Source organism: Exophiala bonariae (assembly GCF_035927105.1).
Source record: "Exophiala bonariae strain CCFEE 5792 chromosome Unknown scaffold_18, whole genome shotgun sequence".
Lineage (NCBI taxonomy): Eukaryota > Fungi > Ascomycota > Eurotiomycetes > Chaetothyriales > Herpotrichiellaceae > Exophiala > Exophiala bonariae.
Genome location: NW_027042493.1, coordinates 156,875 through 170,653, shown reverse-complemented (window position 1 = coordinate 170,653; position 13,779 = coordinate 156,875). Strand labels below are relative to the sequence as shown.

The following is a 13,779-nucleotide window of genomic DNA, read 5'->3' as shown; positions in this document are numbered from 1 at the left end:
GGAAAGGGAAAGGCCAGAGAAATATGATCTGCAAATCAACAGTACGAATGGCAAATGTTCCACCCGGTAGTGGTGAATGTTGTCTCATTGCCTAGACGTACTGAATAATTCTTTTTCGGCTACGTGGGTGGTGTTGATGAGCACCACACTCTCACGGACTCATATGCTCGAGGAACAATGAATCCCAGGCATCCAGGTAGGAAAGCACCCAGCTGTCAGCAGTAGCGACGAGCAATGGGCACGAGAGGATTTCCTTCCTTGTGGTCGCACCTGCAACATGCTCTGCGGACTGATTCTGATTGACATACAAAATATATGCTTAACAAAATCGAAGTCTTGGTAGTTCGTGACGAACCACTAACGGCATGCCCTGGGCATCGCTTGGAGGTAGCGCTAACTAGTACGCCGACTGAATCGAGACCTGCGGCTTGAGAATAGCAGTGTTGTCGTAAATCGAGCGATTGATAGACGTATTTGCCTCGTGTTTATCACAGATACACTGGCTGATTAATACTTGGCCTTGAGTGCGAGCTCAACAATAAGTATGACGCAATACTACTGATAGCCAGTTCTCAGGGACGATATGATTAATTGAATGTGGAGAGAAAGCTAGTGGTGGACAAGGGTAGCACCAATAAAGTCAGCTACTCCCTAATAAACACAAATAGAGAACCTCGTTAGTTTAAGAAAGCTATCCCTGTTTTCTCTCAATCCTACGCCAGCCCATGTTCCCTCCTTCCACAAGAGGAATTTCAAGAACCAGTCCCTCACACGAAGTTTAGAAGCTACTGACTCGATCTACTCGGCCTTAAGCCTAAGACTCGACCAATGCATGCAGCTGAAATTGTCATCAACTGTACACAAATTAGTACTGGATGGAGCTGGGCCACAACTGACTAAGCTCCTGCATGGCCGAAGCCCATCTCGGACGACTGAGGCTTTCCAACTTCCAATCAAACAGGTGGTGTTGCGATCTGACTTCAGAACTGATTAGTTGCAAGTAGTCAATGCAGTGAAGCTCTGCTGACTGTTAGCCACTGTTCGAATTCGCAATGTTCACATGTTTGGGCGTTTGTTGTGCCGTGCCCGATGGGTGAGCTCCTTCCTGGTGATGAACTATGTATAAGTATACGAGCAACTGGACATCTGCCGTTGACGAAGATACCTTCTCTCGTCACACCAATTTTCGTCTGTTGAAAACGCTTTTATTGAGCTATACATATATCTATACTTCTCTACCAATCCTATAAAATTACAACCAGTGCAATGCCTCTTTCCACCGATCCCAAGATCAATGAGACTTCCGAGGCTCTGAAGGAAACCTTGAAAGGCGCCTTCCATACACCTCCGGGATACAGACCAGGTAGGACTATGTCAAGGAACTTCTCAATGGAAGATTGAAATGCCATCTAACACATCTGACTAGCACACGCAAGGGGCATTTTGCTGAATGGAACATTCAAACCAACACCAGAAGCAGCATCTCTATCTTCAGCTCCTCATTTAAACGCTCCGTCCACACCAGTCATTGGGCGTTTCTCCAACTCCACTGGTATTCCCACAATACCTGACAACGATGCCAATGCCAATCCAAAGGGCTTCGCTGTCCGATTTACCCTCCCTGAGAAGGACGGCCGGAGACAACATACCGACATTATCGCACACTCGACACCATTCTTCCCAGTAAATTCCGGCGCCGGCTTCCTCGCACTACTGGGTGCGATCGGCGCGTCTTCCGCCCCAGATGCGCCCAAAAATCCATCTCCCATCGAAGCATTCCTCGGCAAAACACCCTCCGCTCTCGCCTTCGTGACAGCGCCAAAACCATTCCCTACTAGTTTCGGCACGGAGAAATACTTCGGCGTCAACGCGTTCAAACTCATTTCCTCGGAAGGCAAGGAGACGTTAGTTCGTTACCGCATCACGCCCGACGCCGGTGAATCATACATCACCGATGAGGAAGCCAAGGCCAAGGATGCAGCATATCTGCACAACGAGATTCAGACACGCATCATCGACGGCGGTGTAAGCTTCAGCTGGTGGGTGCAGATTGCTGAGGAGGGCGATATTACCAATGACGCGACTGAGCGTTGGCCCGAGGAGCGAAAATTGGTGAAGTTGGGGACAATCACTTTGGAGAAGGTTTCAGATGATAACGATGAGGAGCAGCGCAAGCTAATCTTCGATCCTATTCCCAGGGTCGCAGGCTTTGATGTCAGTGATGATCCGCTTTTGGATCAGAGAGCTGATCTCTACTTGGCGAGTGGAAAGGAAAGGAGGGCAGCTGGACCCCATCATTGAGTCAGGACTTTAGCTGAGGTCTACAAAGGCTTCCCCGATGACCACTAGCATATAGTAAGAACTTTTCTTCTAGTCGGCTTGAATGATCCATTGCTCTTAACTATTCCCTTTTGACAAGCTGATCAATGCTTCTCCACCAAAAATCCCTTCTCTTTCCAAGACAAGCATACCGACAAGGAGATGACAACCCCACAGAAAGATGCGATAATTCCAACACTGCAAGCCAATAATTCCGAATTGTAGGGAATCGTTAACGTCGACGTCATGTTTCTCAAGAAAGGGGTCCTCAGCCTTGCAGCGGAGTCGAGGGAGATCCGGGAATCGAGGAACATGCAAGGATCTGCCTTCAGGAGTAGCTGTCTATAATTGACTATGCAGAGTAGTACTCCACGAGGGTAGGAATAAGTCATGGCATGTTATAACATGCTACCCAGGACTGCCGATAGGCAAGGAGGAGAGCTAACGGCACGTAAATAGATTTGTGACAAAATACTCAGCTGCGATTACATGAAGCTTGAGATGGAAGATAGGGGATATTGAGCATCGCTATAGATCTGAGAATCACTCTCCATGGATGATGTTCTCTACCTAGGTAGACGCAGTACTGTAGCCTCAGTGCTTAAGGAAGAGTATGAGGCAGTGAATACGCGGGCGGAGAAGGATCGCAGCGAGTCAGGAAATCGTCATTTGAATATCACCATGACTCAGGTTTATCAATATCGCGCTTCCGCCATCTTTCAACATGAATGCCACTCACGTCTTCCAAGAAATACAGCACGCTGCACTATCTCTGAAATTCTAAGTAGTCCCTAAACTCTTGTGAAGGTCAAAGATAGGTTGAAAATTTACGAGCCCATCCAAACCTCCTCGAAGAATTATCTCACTCTCAAAGACGACTACCAAGTCTGCCGCGCAGACCTTTTTCCACGAAATATGTGGTAAATATGTCCTCCCCTCCAACCCCTATTGAGCACACACGATATCTATTATAGCCCGAAAACTTGACTAAACAAAATCAATCTTTTCAGTAAACACATCCTAAACGCACAGGTGTCAATCCGCTCGCCATGCTGTAAGTCTCTGACCCGACAACGAGCCTTGTCCCTATCAGGATAAAATCCAACCGTGATTATATTAACATATACTGCAGGCCGCAAGTGGTTCGATTGCGCAGAATGTCACGCTGAGCAGGAGAATCATCCGCTGCTGCAAAGTTTCGATATGGTATGCAGTATCTCGTTGTTGATGCCGGTGATAGCAGGCAAAGGGAGTCAATTTACTAATTCTAGGTAGACGTTCATCTGCAAAAAATGCAAGAAGGCGTTTAGGAAGAATACACAGGAGTGGGAAGATAGGTGAGTCGATGTTTGTTCTCTTCGTCTTGTCGACGTGGACTCCGTTGTGGCCATTGACGCAACATCCGCCTCTCAGACGAGCAAATGACGAAGGGCCTACGTGCTGACAAGCAAATTCCTTGACAACGAACAGTGACGAATACTGTCCGAATTGCGATAACCATTTCGTGATCGATGCATTGACGCCGAAAGCTGCCCTGAAGATCGAGAGTGAGGATACTCGGGTTGACGCGAGGTACGGAGCACTTCCTTTCTCTTGCTCAGATGCAATTGTTGAGCCCTCGTGCGTGATTCATATGCTTACGGGGTTTCTTGTCACTAGGATGCTGAAGGACGAGCGCACGAGACAGCAGGACCAGCAGACGATATTCGACATCAAAGAACTGGATACAAAGATTGGCTAGTGCATGTTCGTTTCGAGAGGTTCAAACATGCATTCTAGTTTCAGGCGTTTGTACTCGAAAGGGGATTACTTTTATGCAAAGTCGTCATGGAATGGTTGCCGTGGCTTTCTGACCATTTCATGTCACAGTGTGGAGCATTGTAAGACATCACGACTTCACGTATGGTAGAGATGTGCCAGAAGGCATCACAAAGAAGGAATTCTGGTCATCGGCTGAGGACTGGGGAATCAACGTCTCTTGTTCGGACCCATTTAATACCGGACTCCAGTCGCTCATGCAATGTACATTTTTGGAAAAGTGCGTGGCTCATCAGATATCACCACTACCTTCACCTCCCTCTAGAGGGCGAGTGGGAAGTGCAGACTGGCCTGGTCGACCCGGCTTCTTCTTGGCCTGCTCTTCTTGCTTTTCAGCTTCAATTGTCTTGACATATTGCTCAATCTGTTCCGAGGGGAGCATCTCGATCGTCTTGCCAGGAGCCATGATAGCAATCTCAATGTTCTTTGCACCGGTTTGTACGACCTCCAATAATGACTTGACGGTGAGGGAGATTGTGGCCTCTCGATCCATGTCATCTTTATGATTGCGTTCGAGGAATTCGCGTACTGTCTTGCTGGATCGACCGATGGCATTCGCTTTCCTGTTTCGAAGTTTAGTACTAGGTAGCCTCAAATCACACATCACATACCATGCGGAATAGATGCCCGAGGGTTCTGTTTGATAGAGTTTGGGTTCAGTGCTGCCTTTGTCGAAGCCAATGATCAACGTGCTGATACCAAAAGGCCGGACACCACCACTCTGTGTGTATCGTTGTTGAACACCAGCCACATACTTTGTGATGTATTCGATGCTGGCAGGATCTTCAACCGTTAGGCGATGAGACTGGGCTTCTAATCTGGCCTTGTCGACCAATATCCGTGCATCCGCATTTAGACCGGCGAAAGCGAGACAGACGTGGGTATCTAGTAGACCGATCTTGGAGGGTGTGATTCTGGTATCCTGGAGCTTCATGGCCGATCTCTTTTCACAACCCAGCACCACAATATCTTTGCCCTTGACGCCTACGGCGCAGGTTCCCCGCTTGACTGCTTCCAGCGCATATTCGACCTGAAAGACGTGACCATCGGGACTGATTTATGTTAGCAGGTGCACGAATAGTCTCGTGGTTGATCTGCAAACCTGAAAACTACAATAATTAGTGACATATCATTGAATGCGAGTGGATTGGATTGAGCATACCTGAAAGAGCACGATCGTAGCCTGAAGCCATGGTTCTTGCAGAGGATTCGCTAGAGACGAGATGTGAGTAGGTGGTGACTTCAGGTTCGTCAAGGAATGGCAATCGACAGTGAAATGCGGAGGATTTGGTCAAGTTGGAGTCTGAGAAATGTTGGTAGACGACAACCTTCTACGCGGTCCAAGCAGTGAGCCAGCCGCGTCCACCAAAGCTGCCTTGATTGATCATGCCACGTGACGAGATCCCGGGACTGGAGAAACAGTGGGCCGACTCCTGTGGAGCATAAATTGTACTTCCTGGGTTTCACGGTCCGCCCTATAAATGCCAAGACAAGATTTAGACCATCTCCGATTGGTAGTCGCGGCAGTGAGCTCGAAGGACCTCCAGGGCGCAGATTCCAGGTGTGTTCGAATCAACAAGAAACCCTGAACCTCCAAGCCGGCTTAGAGGACTCAAACAGCACAATATGGCTTCGTTAGTCCCCAGCTTACGGACGAGGATTCCGAGGATCGCGACATATGCTACGCGAACAGCCACACGGTCCTTCACATCCTCATCCCGACTTCTCCTACAATCACCAGGTACTGGTGAGAACCTGCAACAAGCCAATGTTTCCTCTGCACCAAAACAGACGCAGAATGTTTCCCAGACCAATGAGACACCAGTGGACGCCATGGGTGCCAGAGATGAGCCATATAAGGAGCTTGTTCCTGAAGCAGAACATAAACGACAAATGCAAAGTCCCAACAGAGCGAACACTTGGTCGAAAAGTCAGATGCCGAGAGAACTAGCTATGACAGGACCAAGATTTGAACAAACTATCATTGCTTCTCAGGTAAGCAGATCCATGATGGGATAGGGAGATAAGAGAACAAGACTGAGATAATCTCATAGCCTGCTCCCTATGCCGCAATCGACCTTATTCACCAACAACCAGTTCGTTGGGTTGAAGGCCGCAGTGTAGCCTGCGACGGTGGTGGTGGTCCTCTGGGGCACCCAAGAATTTTCATCAACGTGGATAAACCACAGATTTGCTGGTGTACCTATTGCGGTCTCCCATATGTGAGTGCCACATGTGATTAGAGCATTGGAAACAAATAGCTAACAACAACAGGCTCAAAAGGCACACAAGAAGCACCTCGAATCATTACCATCAACTACATATCCTCTAGCGCCAACAAACAATCCAGCACAAGTTCAGATGCCAAGCAGCCCCACCCAGAAGGGTGAGATTCAAGGACATTATCCTCAGTTGAAGGGAGAGCACGATGCAGAAAGTGTAGGTGGTCAACCTCTCCAACAGAGATGATTCGGAGCATGAAGTCCGAAACCTGCATTGTACATATTGTGATATTCAGAAGGCACGGGGTTATACAGCAGTCACAAGAAATTATACTCGTCCCATGCGCGAGTCATATCAAACCAGGCTATCCTCGCAATTTTATTTCACGAGGAGCAATATTTGAGAATGAGGTCCGTCACCACTAGGTGTCTATCAATTTATTCCCTCTTGGATCTGTGTCACGGCGTGGCCTTGCTCAGCCTGATGATACTTCGCCAAGCCATGATATCAAATGACGTAGTACGAGCGAAATACCACTCCGATGGGAAAAAGTAATCTCATTAAAACCAAATAGTATGTCTTTGACCACGATATCGCAACATAAGTATTTCACCGTGATAGCGACGACCATATTCCTCATCGCTTTATTCCCCGGCCTCCCACAATATCTACTCTACCTCCCATTCCGTCTTCTCGTCCTTCTCTGGTCAATCTTCAAATCACCGCGACCATTACCCCCACTCCCTACAACCATCGACTGCCCCACAGGTTGCACACCACTAGTAACGTCAACCATTTCTCCATTATCGGCAGCAGTACTATCGCCCCCTCAGAGCCCAACAATGTCGTGGTTCCAGAAGACATTCACGCTGCCCGCCAAATCGCGGGGTTCGTACTTGATCACCGACCAAGTGGTGTCATCGCTGCCAGAACTCAAGGAGTACAAGGTCGGCATTCTCCATCTCTTCGTCCAGCATACATCGTGTGCGCTGTCGCTGAACGAGAATTGGGATTCGGATGTGCGCGAGGATATGAGCGATGCGCTCGATCGAATTGCGCCGGAGGATCGCAAGGGAACCCTGTATAGGCATTCCGCCGAAGGGCTCGATGATATGCCGGTAAGTCGTTGCTTTTCGGGGTCTTTGGTCCTGGCTCCAGCCATTTTATATGGCACGGCAAGAACAGCTACAATGTCCTTTGAGGGGCGTTTACTGATGGAAAGAAACATCACAGGCACATATTAAATCTGCATTGGTTGGTGCAAGTGTTACTATCCCTATCACAGACGGAAAGTTGAACACGGGGACATGGCAAGGGATTTGGTATCTAGAATTTCGAGCAGCGAAACACTTGAGGAAAGTCGTGGCAACAATTCAAGGAGAGAAGAAATAGGACTGAGGTGAAGATCTCATCGATCAGGGCTTGGCAGCATCCAGAGGCATTTGGTTCACTGGATACCTAGGCAGTGCTAGCCTGGGCTTAGTCTGAGTGATCATAGAACCCCTGATATTATCCGAGAACATACATCTTAACATGAGTTCTACTTCTGGTCTTGTGGTTTCCGTTTCCACAACAACCAAGCAATGACCATACAAGCCTTGAGACCCGTGGCGATCCATAAAGCTACGGAATACCCCCAAGATGATTTCGATAGAACACCACCAATCAAAGCACCCACAAATAATGCTATCGCACTGGCGGCCCTTCTATTCCTATCAGGATCCTCGAATAGTCCTGCAGTGAGGAGGTTCGGATCACTGAACAGATCGCAATACAGACTGGTCAAGACCAAAGTCGGCATGGAGTTATACTTCAACACGCGACTTGCCACGATCTGGCCGGCACTCTGGAATGCCAATAGTGCAATGGGACACAATTCCACCCAATCGAAATAGCCGCCACCATTGTCGGTCGAGGCAGGGTTATTGCTGTGTTGTGGACCCTTCGTAGCGATGCCCGAGGATATCAGCGCCGAGGTGATGAGCATGAGTCCTGTTTGAATAGCAAAGGAAGACATGATGACCCAGCGCTTTAATCCACCGAGGTAACGATGATAGCGAGCGAAGAAGAAGGCTCCAAGGCTAAATGAGGAAATGGCCACGAGGGACTTCACCCAGTTGTGCTTGGGTGAATTGGTTGGTAGATCGCTGACGCCTAAACCTAGGAAGATGGTATTGCCTATAGGTTCGATGCAACTATTAGCTCGTTGTCTCTCACCAACTGGTGACGCGTATATTCAAAGAGCAGGATGAGCTGTGCTGCTGCATACCTGTCTGCATACTGACGAAGCAAGTGTATTTGTTATACACTACGCTGTCGACTATGCCTGCGACAAAGAAACAACCTAATAGGATCAAATCTGCCCATCCTGGATCCACTTCGGATGTGAAGCGCAAGTACATTCGCGACGATAACGACATGGTCGCTTTTGGGACCTCAGCATCAGGAGTCCCGGTGCTGTCGTTCTCCGACATGAATGACCGAGGTGTTTCCATTGTTGTGAAACTTCACAATAATCTGCCTGTGTACAATGCTGGAAGTTTATGAGGCGAAAGCACTGGTTTCTTCGATCAGGAGATCATGAACAGGGGTGACTTAAGCTTCCTGCGTAAAGGGGAGAACAAATGGTAGACATCAAACAGGGCAAACCGAGGCTATGTATATCACTCATGATTTCGATCATCTTTAATTGCCTCAACAAAAATTCGGCTTTCTCAGCCTTGCATATTCCATCGCATGCCACATCATCAGGGAGAGGCTTTTCCCATCGTGAGACCAGTGCAATGACCAAAGGCGTTTCCGTGCCGCCAGTCGTGGCCCAAAACAGATGGAACATTCTCCCAGAATATTGCAGCAGTCATCTTGGCCTGGAAGCAGATGCCCATAAATGGAAAGAGTCGAATATGGAAACAGGGATTACTCACTCCGGGTGAAGATCAAATGGTATCGTGATCTTTCACCCGCTAAGCCCATAATCAGTTATCGCCGGTGAAACGATGTTCCAGAATTCCTTCTCTTGACTCCGGAGATTCATATCCGTGGTGCAAATGTCAAACCCCGTCGTCCCACTTCGACTTCTTTCTCACTCATCGTGCATGAGATATTTTGGCCTTTGTCAGTTTTGACATTGGTTTTCACGGGTGCCTGCTTCCCGCCTTGGCCTCGGACATACTGCACGTCACTGTGAGGTTTTCTCGAGCGACCTAGCTTGGGCTGGCGTAAACACGGACCGTTCCTTTCAAAGGACTTTGCACTTGCGTTCTGCAGGACAAAGGTGAAGCTGCATAAACGTGACAAGCGGCACATGCTAGATTGTCACGACTTGACTCAACAGGACCGCAGAGACTGACACTAAACATCCGATCTCAAAAATACGCGGTTCAACATGTCAGGGGGTCTCAGCACGCCGAATGCGCGGCCACCGCAATCAAAATCAATGTCTTCCCGACTGCTGAACATGAAGGTATGTCTCAACAATGCACTAGTGATTGGGAGTCTCTAGCTGCGCACTATTGCCTTATATGTTTTCTCCTCGCTAACTAAACACAGTTCATGCAACGCGCCGCAGTGTCACAACCATCGACACCATCCTCCGAGCCAGCTCTTAAGCGCAGAAAGACCAATGACACCAGCGCCGCATCCTCTCCCTCGGTGTCTTCCACGCCCGGCACACCCTACGGATCAGAGATCAAATACGCCCAACAACCACCTACAACACTCCCGGAGATTTTGAGGAGAGTAGGAACCAGCAATTTCTCACGAGCCGAAGGTGCAGACACGGAATGGGTGTTGGATGTAAAGATAACTCCACGCCAGCAGGCAAAGCCAAAGCCTATGAACGACGCAAACGGCAACGGCAACTCCAATGGCTCCTCTGGAATTCCAGGTCTAGGCGAAGTCGAATCCGACCAAGACGACGACGATGACGAGGATTCGGAGGAAGACATCTGGCACGATCAACCCGCAGGCCGGCAGACATATGGAGCATTCAAGCCCAAAGGTGCCGGCGACAGCAAGGAAAAGTCCAAGAAGACAAAACAACCGAAGCCCAAGAAGGTCCGTATCGACGATTTCGGACAATACGACGAACCACCCAGCACGGAACCCGACTCCGACGGTTCCGCCGACTCCGACTCCGACGCCGACAGTGACCCATCAGCCTCCGCAGACGACGAAGACGAAGACAACGAGAAAAACACATATGCGCGCCAACGCCGGCAGAAGCAGAAACAGCAACAGCGCGACAGCGGAGGAGCCGGTGTCAAGACCAAGAAATCATCCAGGAAATCGACCGCTGCCGAAGATTCCGACGAAGAGATGCGCCGCGTCCGCCTGGAGATGGAGCAGAAGCACGATCGGATGGCCGGCCTCGGTGGTGGACGCGGTGGACTTGGCGGTGGTGGGAATGGACTCAAGCGGCCTCGACGCGCTGACGACCACCATGTGTATAACACCGACTACAAGGATCGCGCGCGGGCGAAGAAACCGCGGAAGACGATTTGAATTTGATTCTGAGTTACTTGCTGGACTCAGATGCGACTCTATCAAGCTTGAGGACTCGAGTCGATCGGCGGCCCGGCATCGGAGCACGAGTGCCCGTTGATTGTTGACTCAGGCGCAAAAAGCAGTGCCGAAAGAAACATGACTGAACGCCGATTGCGAAAAGTCGCTCACTGGGTTGGGTTTGGGTGTACGGCTGGCTGCGGGAGGGCGGGAATGATATTATCAGTTGAACCTCGCCGAGGGAAGGAGCTCGACTGCTACGAGTAGAACCCCAACAATTAAATCAGATCCGAGTACAGCACAGCACAGCACAGCACAGCCAAAACAGAGCAGGCCAGAGCAATTATCCACAGGACACGAGCTACCAACTACACGACACGATACAGCAGAGCTACGCTCCCGAGAGGATGACATTACACAAAGCCAGTTGCAGACATCGACATCGAAGCATCATCAAGTAACAGGTTTTGCGATTCGAGCACATCAGTCGGTTTGGTCGATGAAGAATGCCTCGAGACCGCACAGGATTGGGGCAAGTGTCGTTTAGAGAGTCCGGCGGTTGGCTAAACAGCAGGTCGAATCTAAGGGCTTTTCAAGTTCATCTAGTTGAACGCACGTTAGAGGTGCTTCCTTCCTGTTCGGGTTTCTGCCTAATGACCTACCTATCTAGATTAAGCGCTGGATCGTTCACTGCTGGAAAGTATAGCGTGGTGGGGAAAATATCGGTGTCAAAACTTCGAGTGGGTTTCTCAGCTCTCGATCGCTCAATTCAATCTGAAATCCATGAAATTCTTTGGGGACACCCTTATTTCCTACATGAAGCGCCTTTCTTCAACCTGCTCCATGCTTCATGTATCATTCGTCAAGGAAGAAACCAGCGCTTGGACTCTTCCCCAACGCCAATCAAGTGGCCTTCTCGAGTTTGAATACAAAAGGAAGAAAGACAACAAGCCTAATCATGAGAGCTACCATGTGGTGTATTCCCTCCGAAAATCCTGGTAAATGACACCCCTATTGTCGCCACGCCAGTCTCCCCGCCAGCTCCTTTCGCGCGACCCGGATCTCGAGCGTGATCTATACCCTCGATGTCCCCTGCGCTTACGGCGGTCTTTGCGATGCCAGATGCCCCCTCCCTGGCTCAGATTGATGTTGATGTTGTTTGTGTTTGAAATGCGAGGTGAGCGGCTATAGGGAGAGACGGACCCTGAGCGCGACCGCGAGCGGGATCTGCTTCTCTCCCACCGCAAAGAGCCGAAGCCGTAGCCTCGAGAGCGAGAGCGGGATCGAGACCGCAAGCGTCCGCCACGCCGGTAGTAGCTGGAATTCCCGCATGCACCGGAATGGTCCCAATGGTCGTATTTATAGAACTCTAATGATCGGTTACGATTAGGTGAGGGTGACAGTGCGTCCCATCGGATGCCAGAGTGGCGGACCATGCTTCGTCCTCGGTCTTCTTCGAAGTCGCCGGCGAATTTGCATTCCCAGCACTCTCCTGTGCGTCCATGTTGACAGGACAAGCGGAGACCGTGTCGTAGTGCGCCTGACATTAATGAATCACGCGTGATTCGGTCGAGACTGCGGTCACGGCTTCTGCTTCTATTTCCCATATTTAGCATTATGGACTAAACATGTTGGGTACCAGAGTCATAAGAGCTCATTCCATCTTACCTATCTGGGGAATATACGTAACCGAGGTCTAATGAACCGCCTCGAGTTGAGCTGGTGAATCTCACATGCAAGCTTGGGGAGTATCTACCTCGTCTTCTTCCACGTTCTTCTCCATCTGAGAAATAGAGAAAATCATCGTCATCCACTATTGTTGGTCTAGGTGCCATTTCTAGCACGTTTTACTATAACGATTTCCTAAATGGAATGTGGTTAGTCATAAATGTTGAAATACAAGAGTCCGGGTTATTGGTGGATTGTAAAGTTGCACGGAGGGTAGGAGGCATGGGAAAAGAGCTAGAAATTCACTGGCCATTGGTGTATCCTCTGGGTTGAATACAAACAAACTCCTCGGCACGCCCAATGAGTGTGCTTGTATCGCTTGGATGCAGAAGCATGCTAATTAATGGATGAGGCTCACCCTACAATGTATGTATCCTTAGATCTGAATTCGAGAATGATGAATGTTGTACTCCCCTGGTGGACTGAGCAGCGAACCGCTTGTGTCAAGTATAAATTGTACGAAATCTGTAATCAGTGGCAGTGAGGTAGTTGAAAGATTGCGTGGCCATCGGCAACCTAAGCAAATCTGGAGTCTGGAGATAATTTGGGCTTTGGGTGATGAAGATCCCTTTATGATTAAATGTCTGTTATGTCGTCCGTTGTAGATGTGCTCTGCTGAACAGCCGGGGTTGATGGAGAGAGATTTGGGCTGGGAGTGTTTGGCTTTTATAGGTTCCAGACTCCTAGGCGGAGCAGGAGAGAGAATAGAGGAAGCTTACCGATACCCGTAGAGTTGTGACTCGATCGTCGAGGTCTCATGACGCCTTGTTCAAGTCGTACGGGGCAGACTTAAGTCGATTGATGTTTCAGCTGAGAAAGAACAAAAGACGGTCAAGCTCCCAGCGAAGAGTCGACAGATGATCTGGCCCATGCTTGCTGGCGGAACCCATCTTCTCCCAGGTAACAGGAGCATTGTGAGGCCATATGGGGGCACAGGAGATGCGAGTTTCGAATATAGACCAAGGTATCCAAACGAACAGAGGTATTGAGAGAACTGTCCAATGGTGATAGGCCCAACCTCTTGTGTTTTTGTGACGGTCCACACTGTGATGGGTCAAACGTTGATTGGCTTTGTGTGTTTGTTTGTTTGCTTTGAAGCGCGCATAACGAGCTGTTACGTTCGAATCAACGGCCAGGAATGCGGTCAAGGTCGAACGGTCCCAGAGCAGAGGCGGAACACAGTACCGG

At 49.4% G+C, this 13,779-nt stretch overlaps 6 protein-coding genes across 6 annotated transcripts; 4 read left to right on the top strand and 2 right to left on the bottom strand.

The window, feature by feature from the left end:
- Positions 1–1,266: 1,266 nt before the first annotated feature.
- Positions 1,267–2,301, top strand: LTR84_004003 (uncharacterized protein; the record flags this gene model as incomplete). Its single annotated transcript, XM_064847583.1, has 2 exons — positions 1,267–1,363; positions 1,427–2,301. The coding sequence occupies 2 exons, from the start codon at positions 1,267–1,269 to the stop codon at positions 2,299–2,301; spliced, it is 972 nt and encodes a 323-aa protein (XP_064704695.1).
- Positions 2,302–4,369: 2,068 nt separating this feature from the next.
- PRE6 (Proteasome subunit alpha type-4) lies at positions 4,370–5,330 on the bottom strand (the record flags this gene model as incomplete). The annotated part of the gene is made up of 4 exons (XM_064847582.1): positions 4,370–4,700; positions 4,749–5,189; positions 5,240–5,246; positions 5,300–5,330. The coding sequence occupies 4 exons, from the start codon at positions 5,328–5,330 to the stop codon at positions 4,370–4,372; spliced, it is 810 nt and encodes a 269-aa protein (XP_064704694.1).
- A 433-nt stretch (positions 5,331–5,763) lies between these two features.
- Positions 5,764–6,606, top strand: LTR84_004001 (uncharacterized protein; the record flags this gene model as incomplete). Its single annotated transcript, XM_064847581.1, has 3 exons — positions 5,764–6,132; positions 6,192–6,233; positions 6,412–6,606. The coding sequence occupies 3 exons, from the start codon at positions 5,764–5,766 to the stop codon at positions 6,604–6,606; spliced, it is 606 nt and encodes a 201-aa protein (XP_064704693.1).
- A 596-nt stretch (positions 6,607–7,202) lies between these two features.
- Positions 7,203–7,752, top strand: LTR84_004000 (uncharacterized protein; the record flags this gene model as incomplete). Its single annotated transcript, XM_064847580.1, has 2 exons — positions 7,203–7,478; positions 7,594–7,752. 2 exons carry the CDS (start codon positions 7,203–7,205, stop codon positions 7,750–7,752), a joined length of 435 nt encoding a protein of 144 aa, XP_064704692.1.
- A 148-nt stretch (positions 7,753–7,900) lies between these two features.
- On the bottom strand, positions 7,901–8,855 carry LTR84_003999 (uncharacterized protein; the record flags this gene model as incomplete). Its single annotated transcript, XM_064847579.1, has 2 exons — positions 7,901–8,538; positions 8,630–8,855. The coding sequence occupies 2 exons, from the start codon at positions 8,853–8,855 to the stop codon at positions 7,901–7,903; spliced, it is 864 nt and encodes a 287-aa protein (XP_064704691.1).
- Positions 8,856–9,745: 890 nt separating this feature from the next.
- Positions 9,746–10,863, top strand: LTR84_003998 (uncharacterized protein; the record flags this gene model as incomplete). Its single annotated transcript, XM_064847578.1, has 2 exons — positions 9,746–9,823; positions 9,910–10,863. 2 exons carry the CDS (start codon positions 9,746–9,748, stop codon positions 10,861–10,863), a joined length of 1,032 nt encoding a protein of 343 aa, XP_064704690.1.
- Between the last annotated feature and the right edge of the window lie 2,916 nt (positions 10,864–13,779).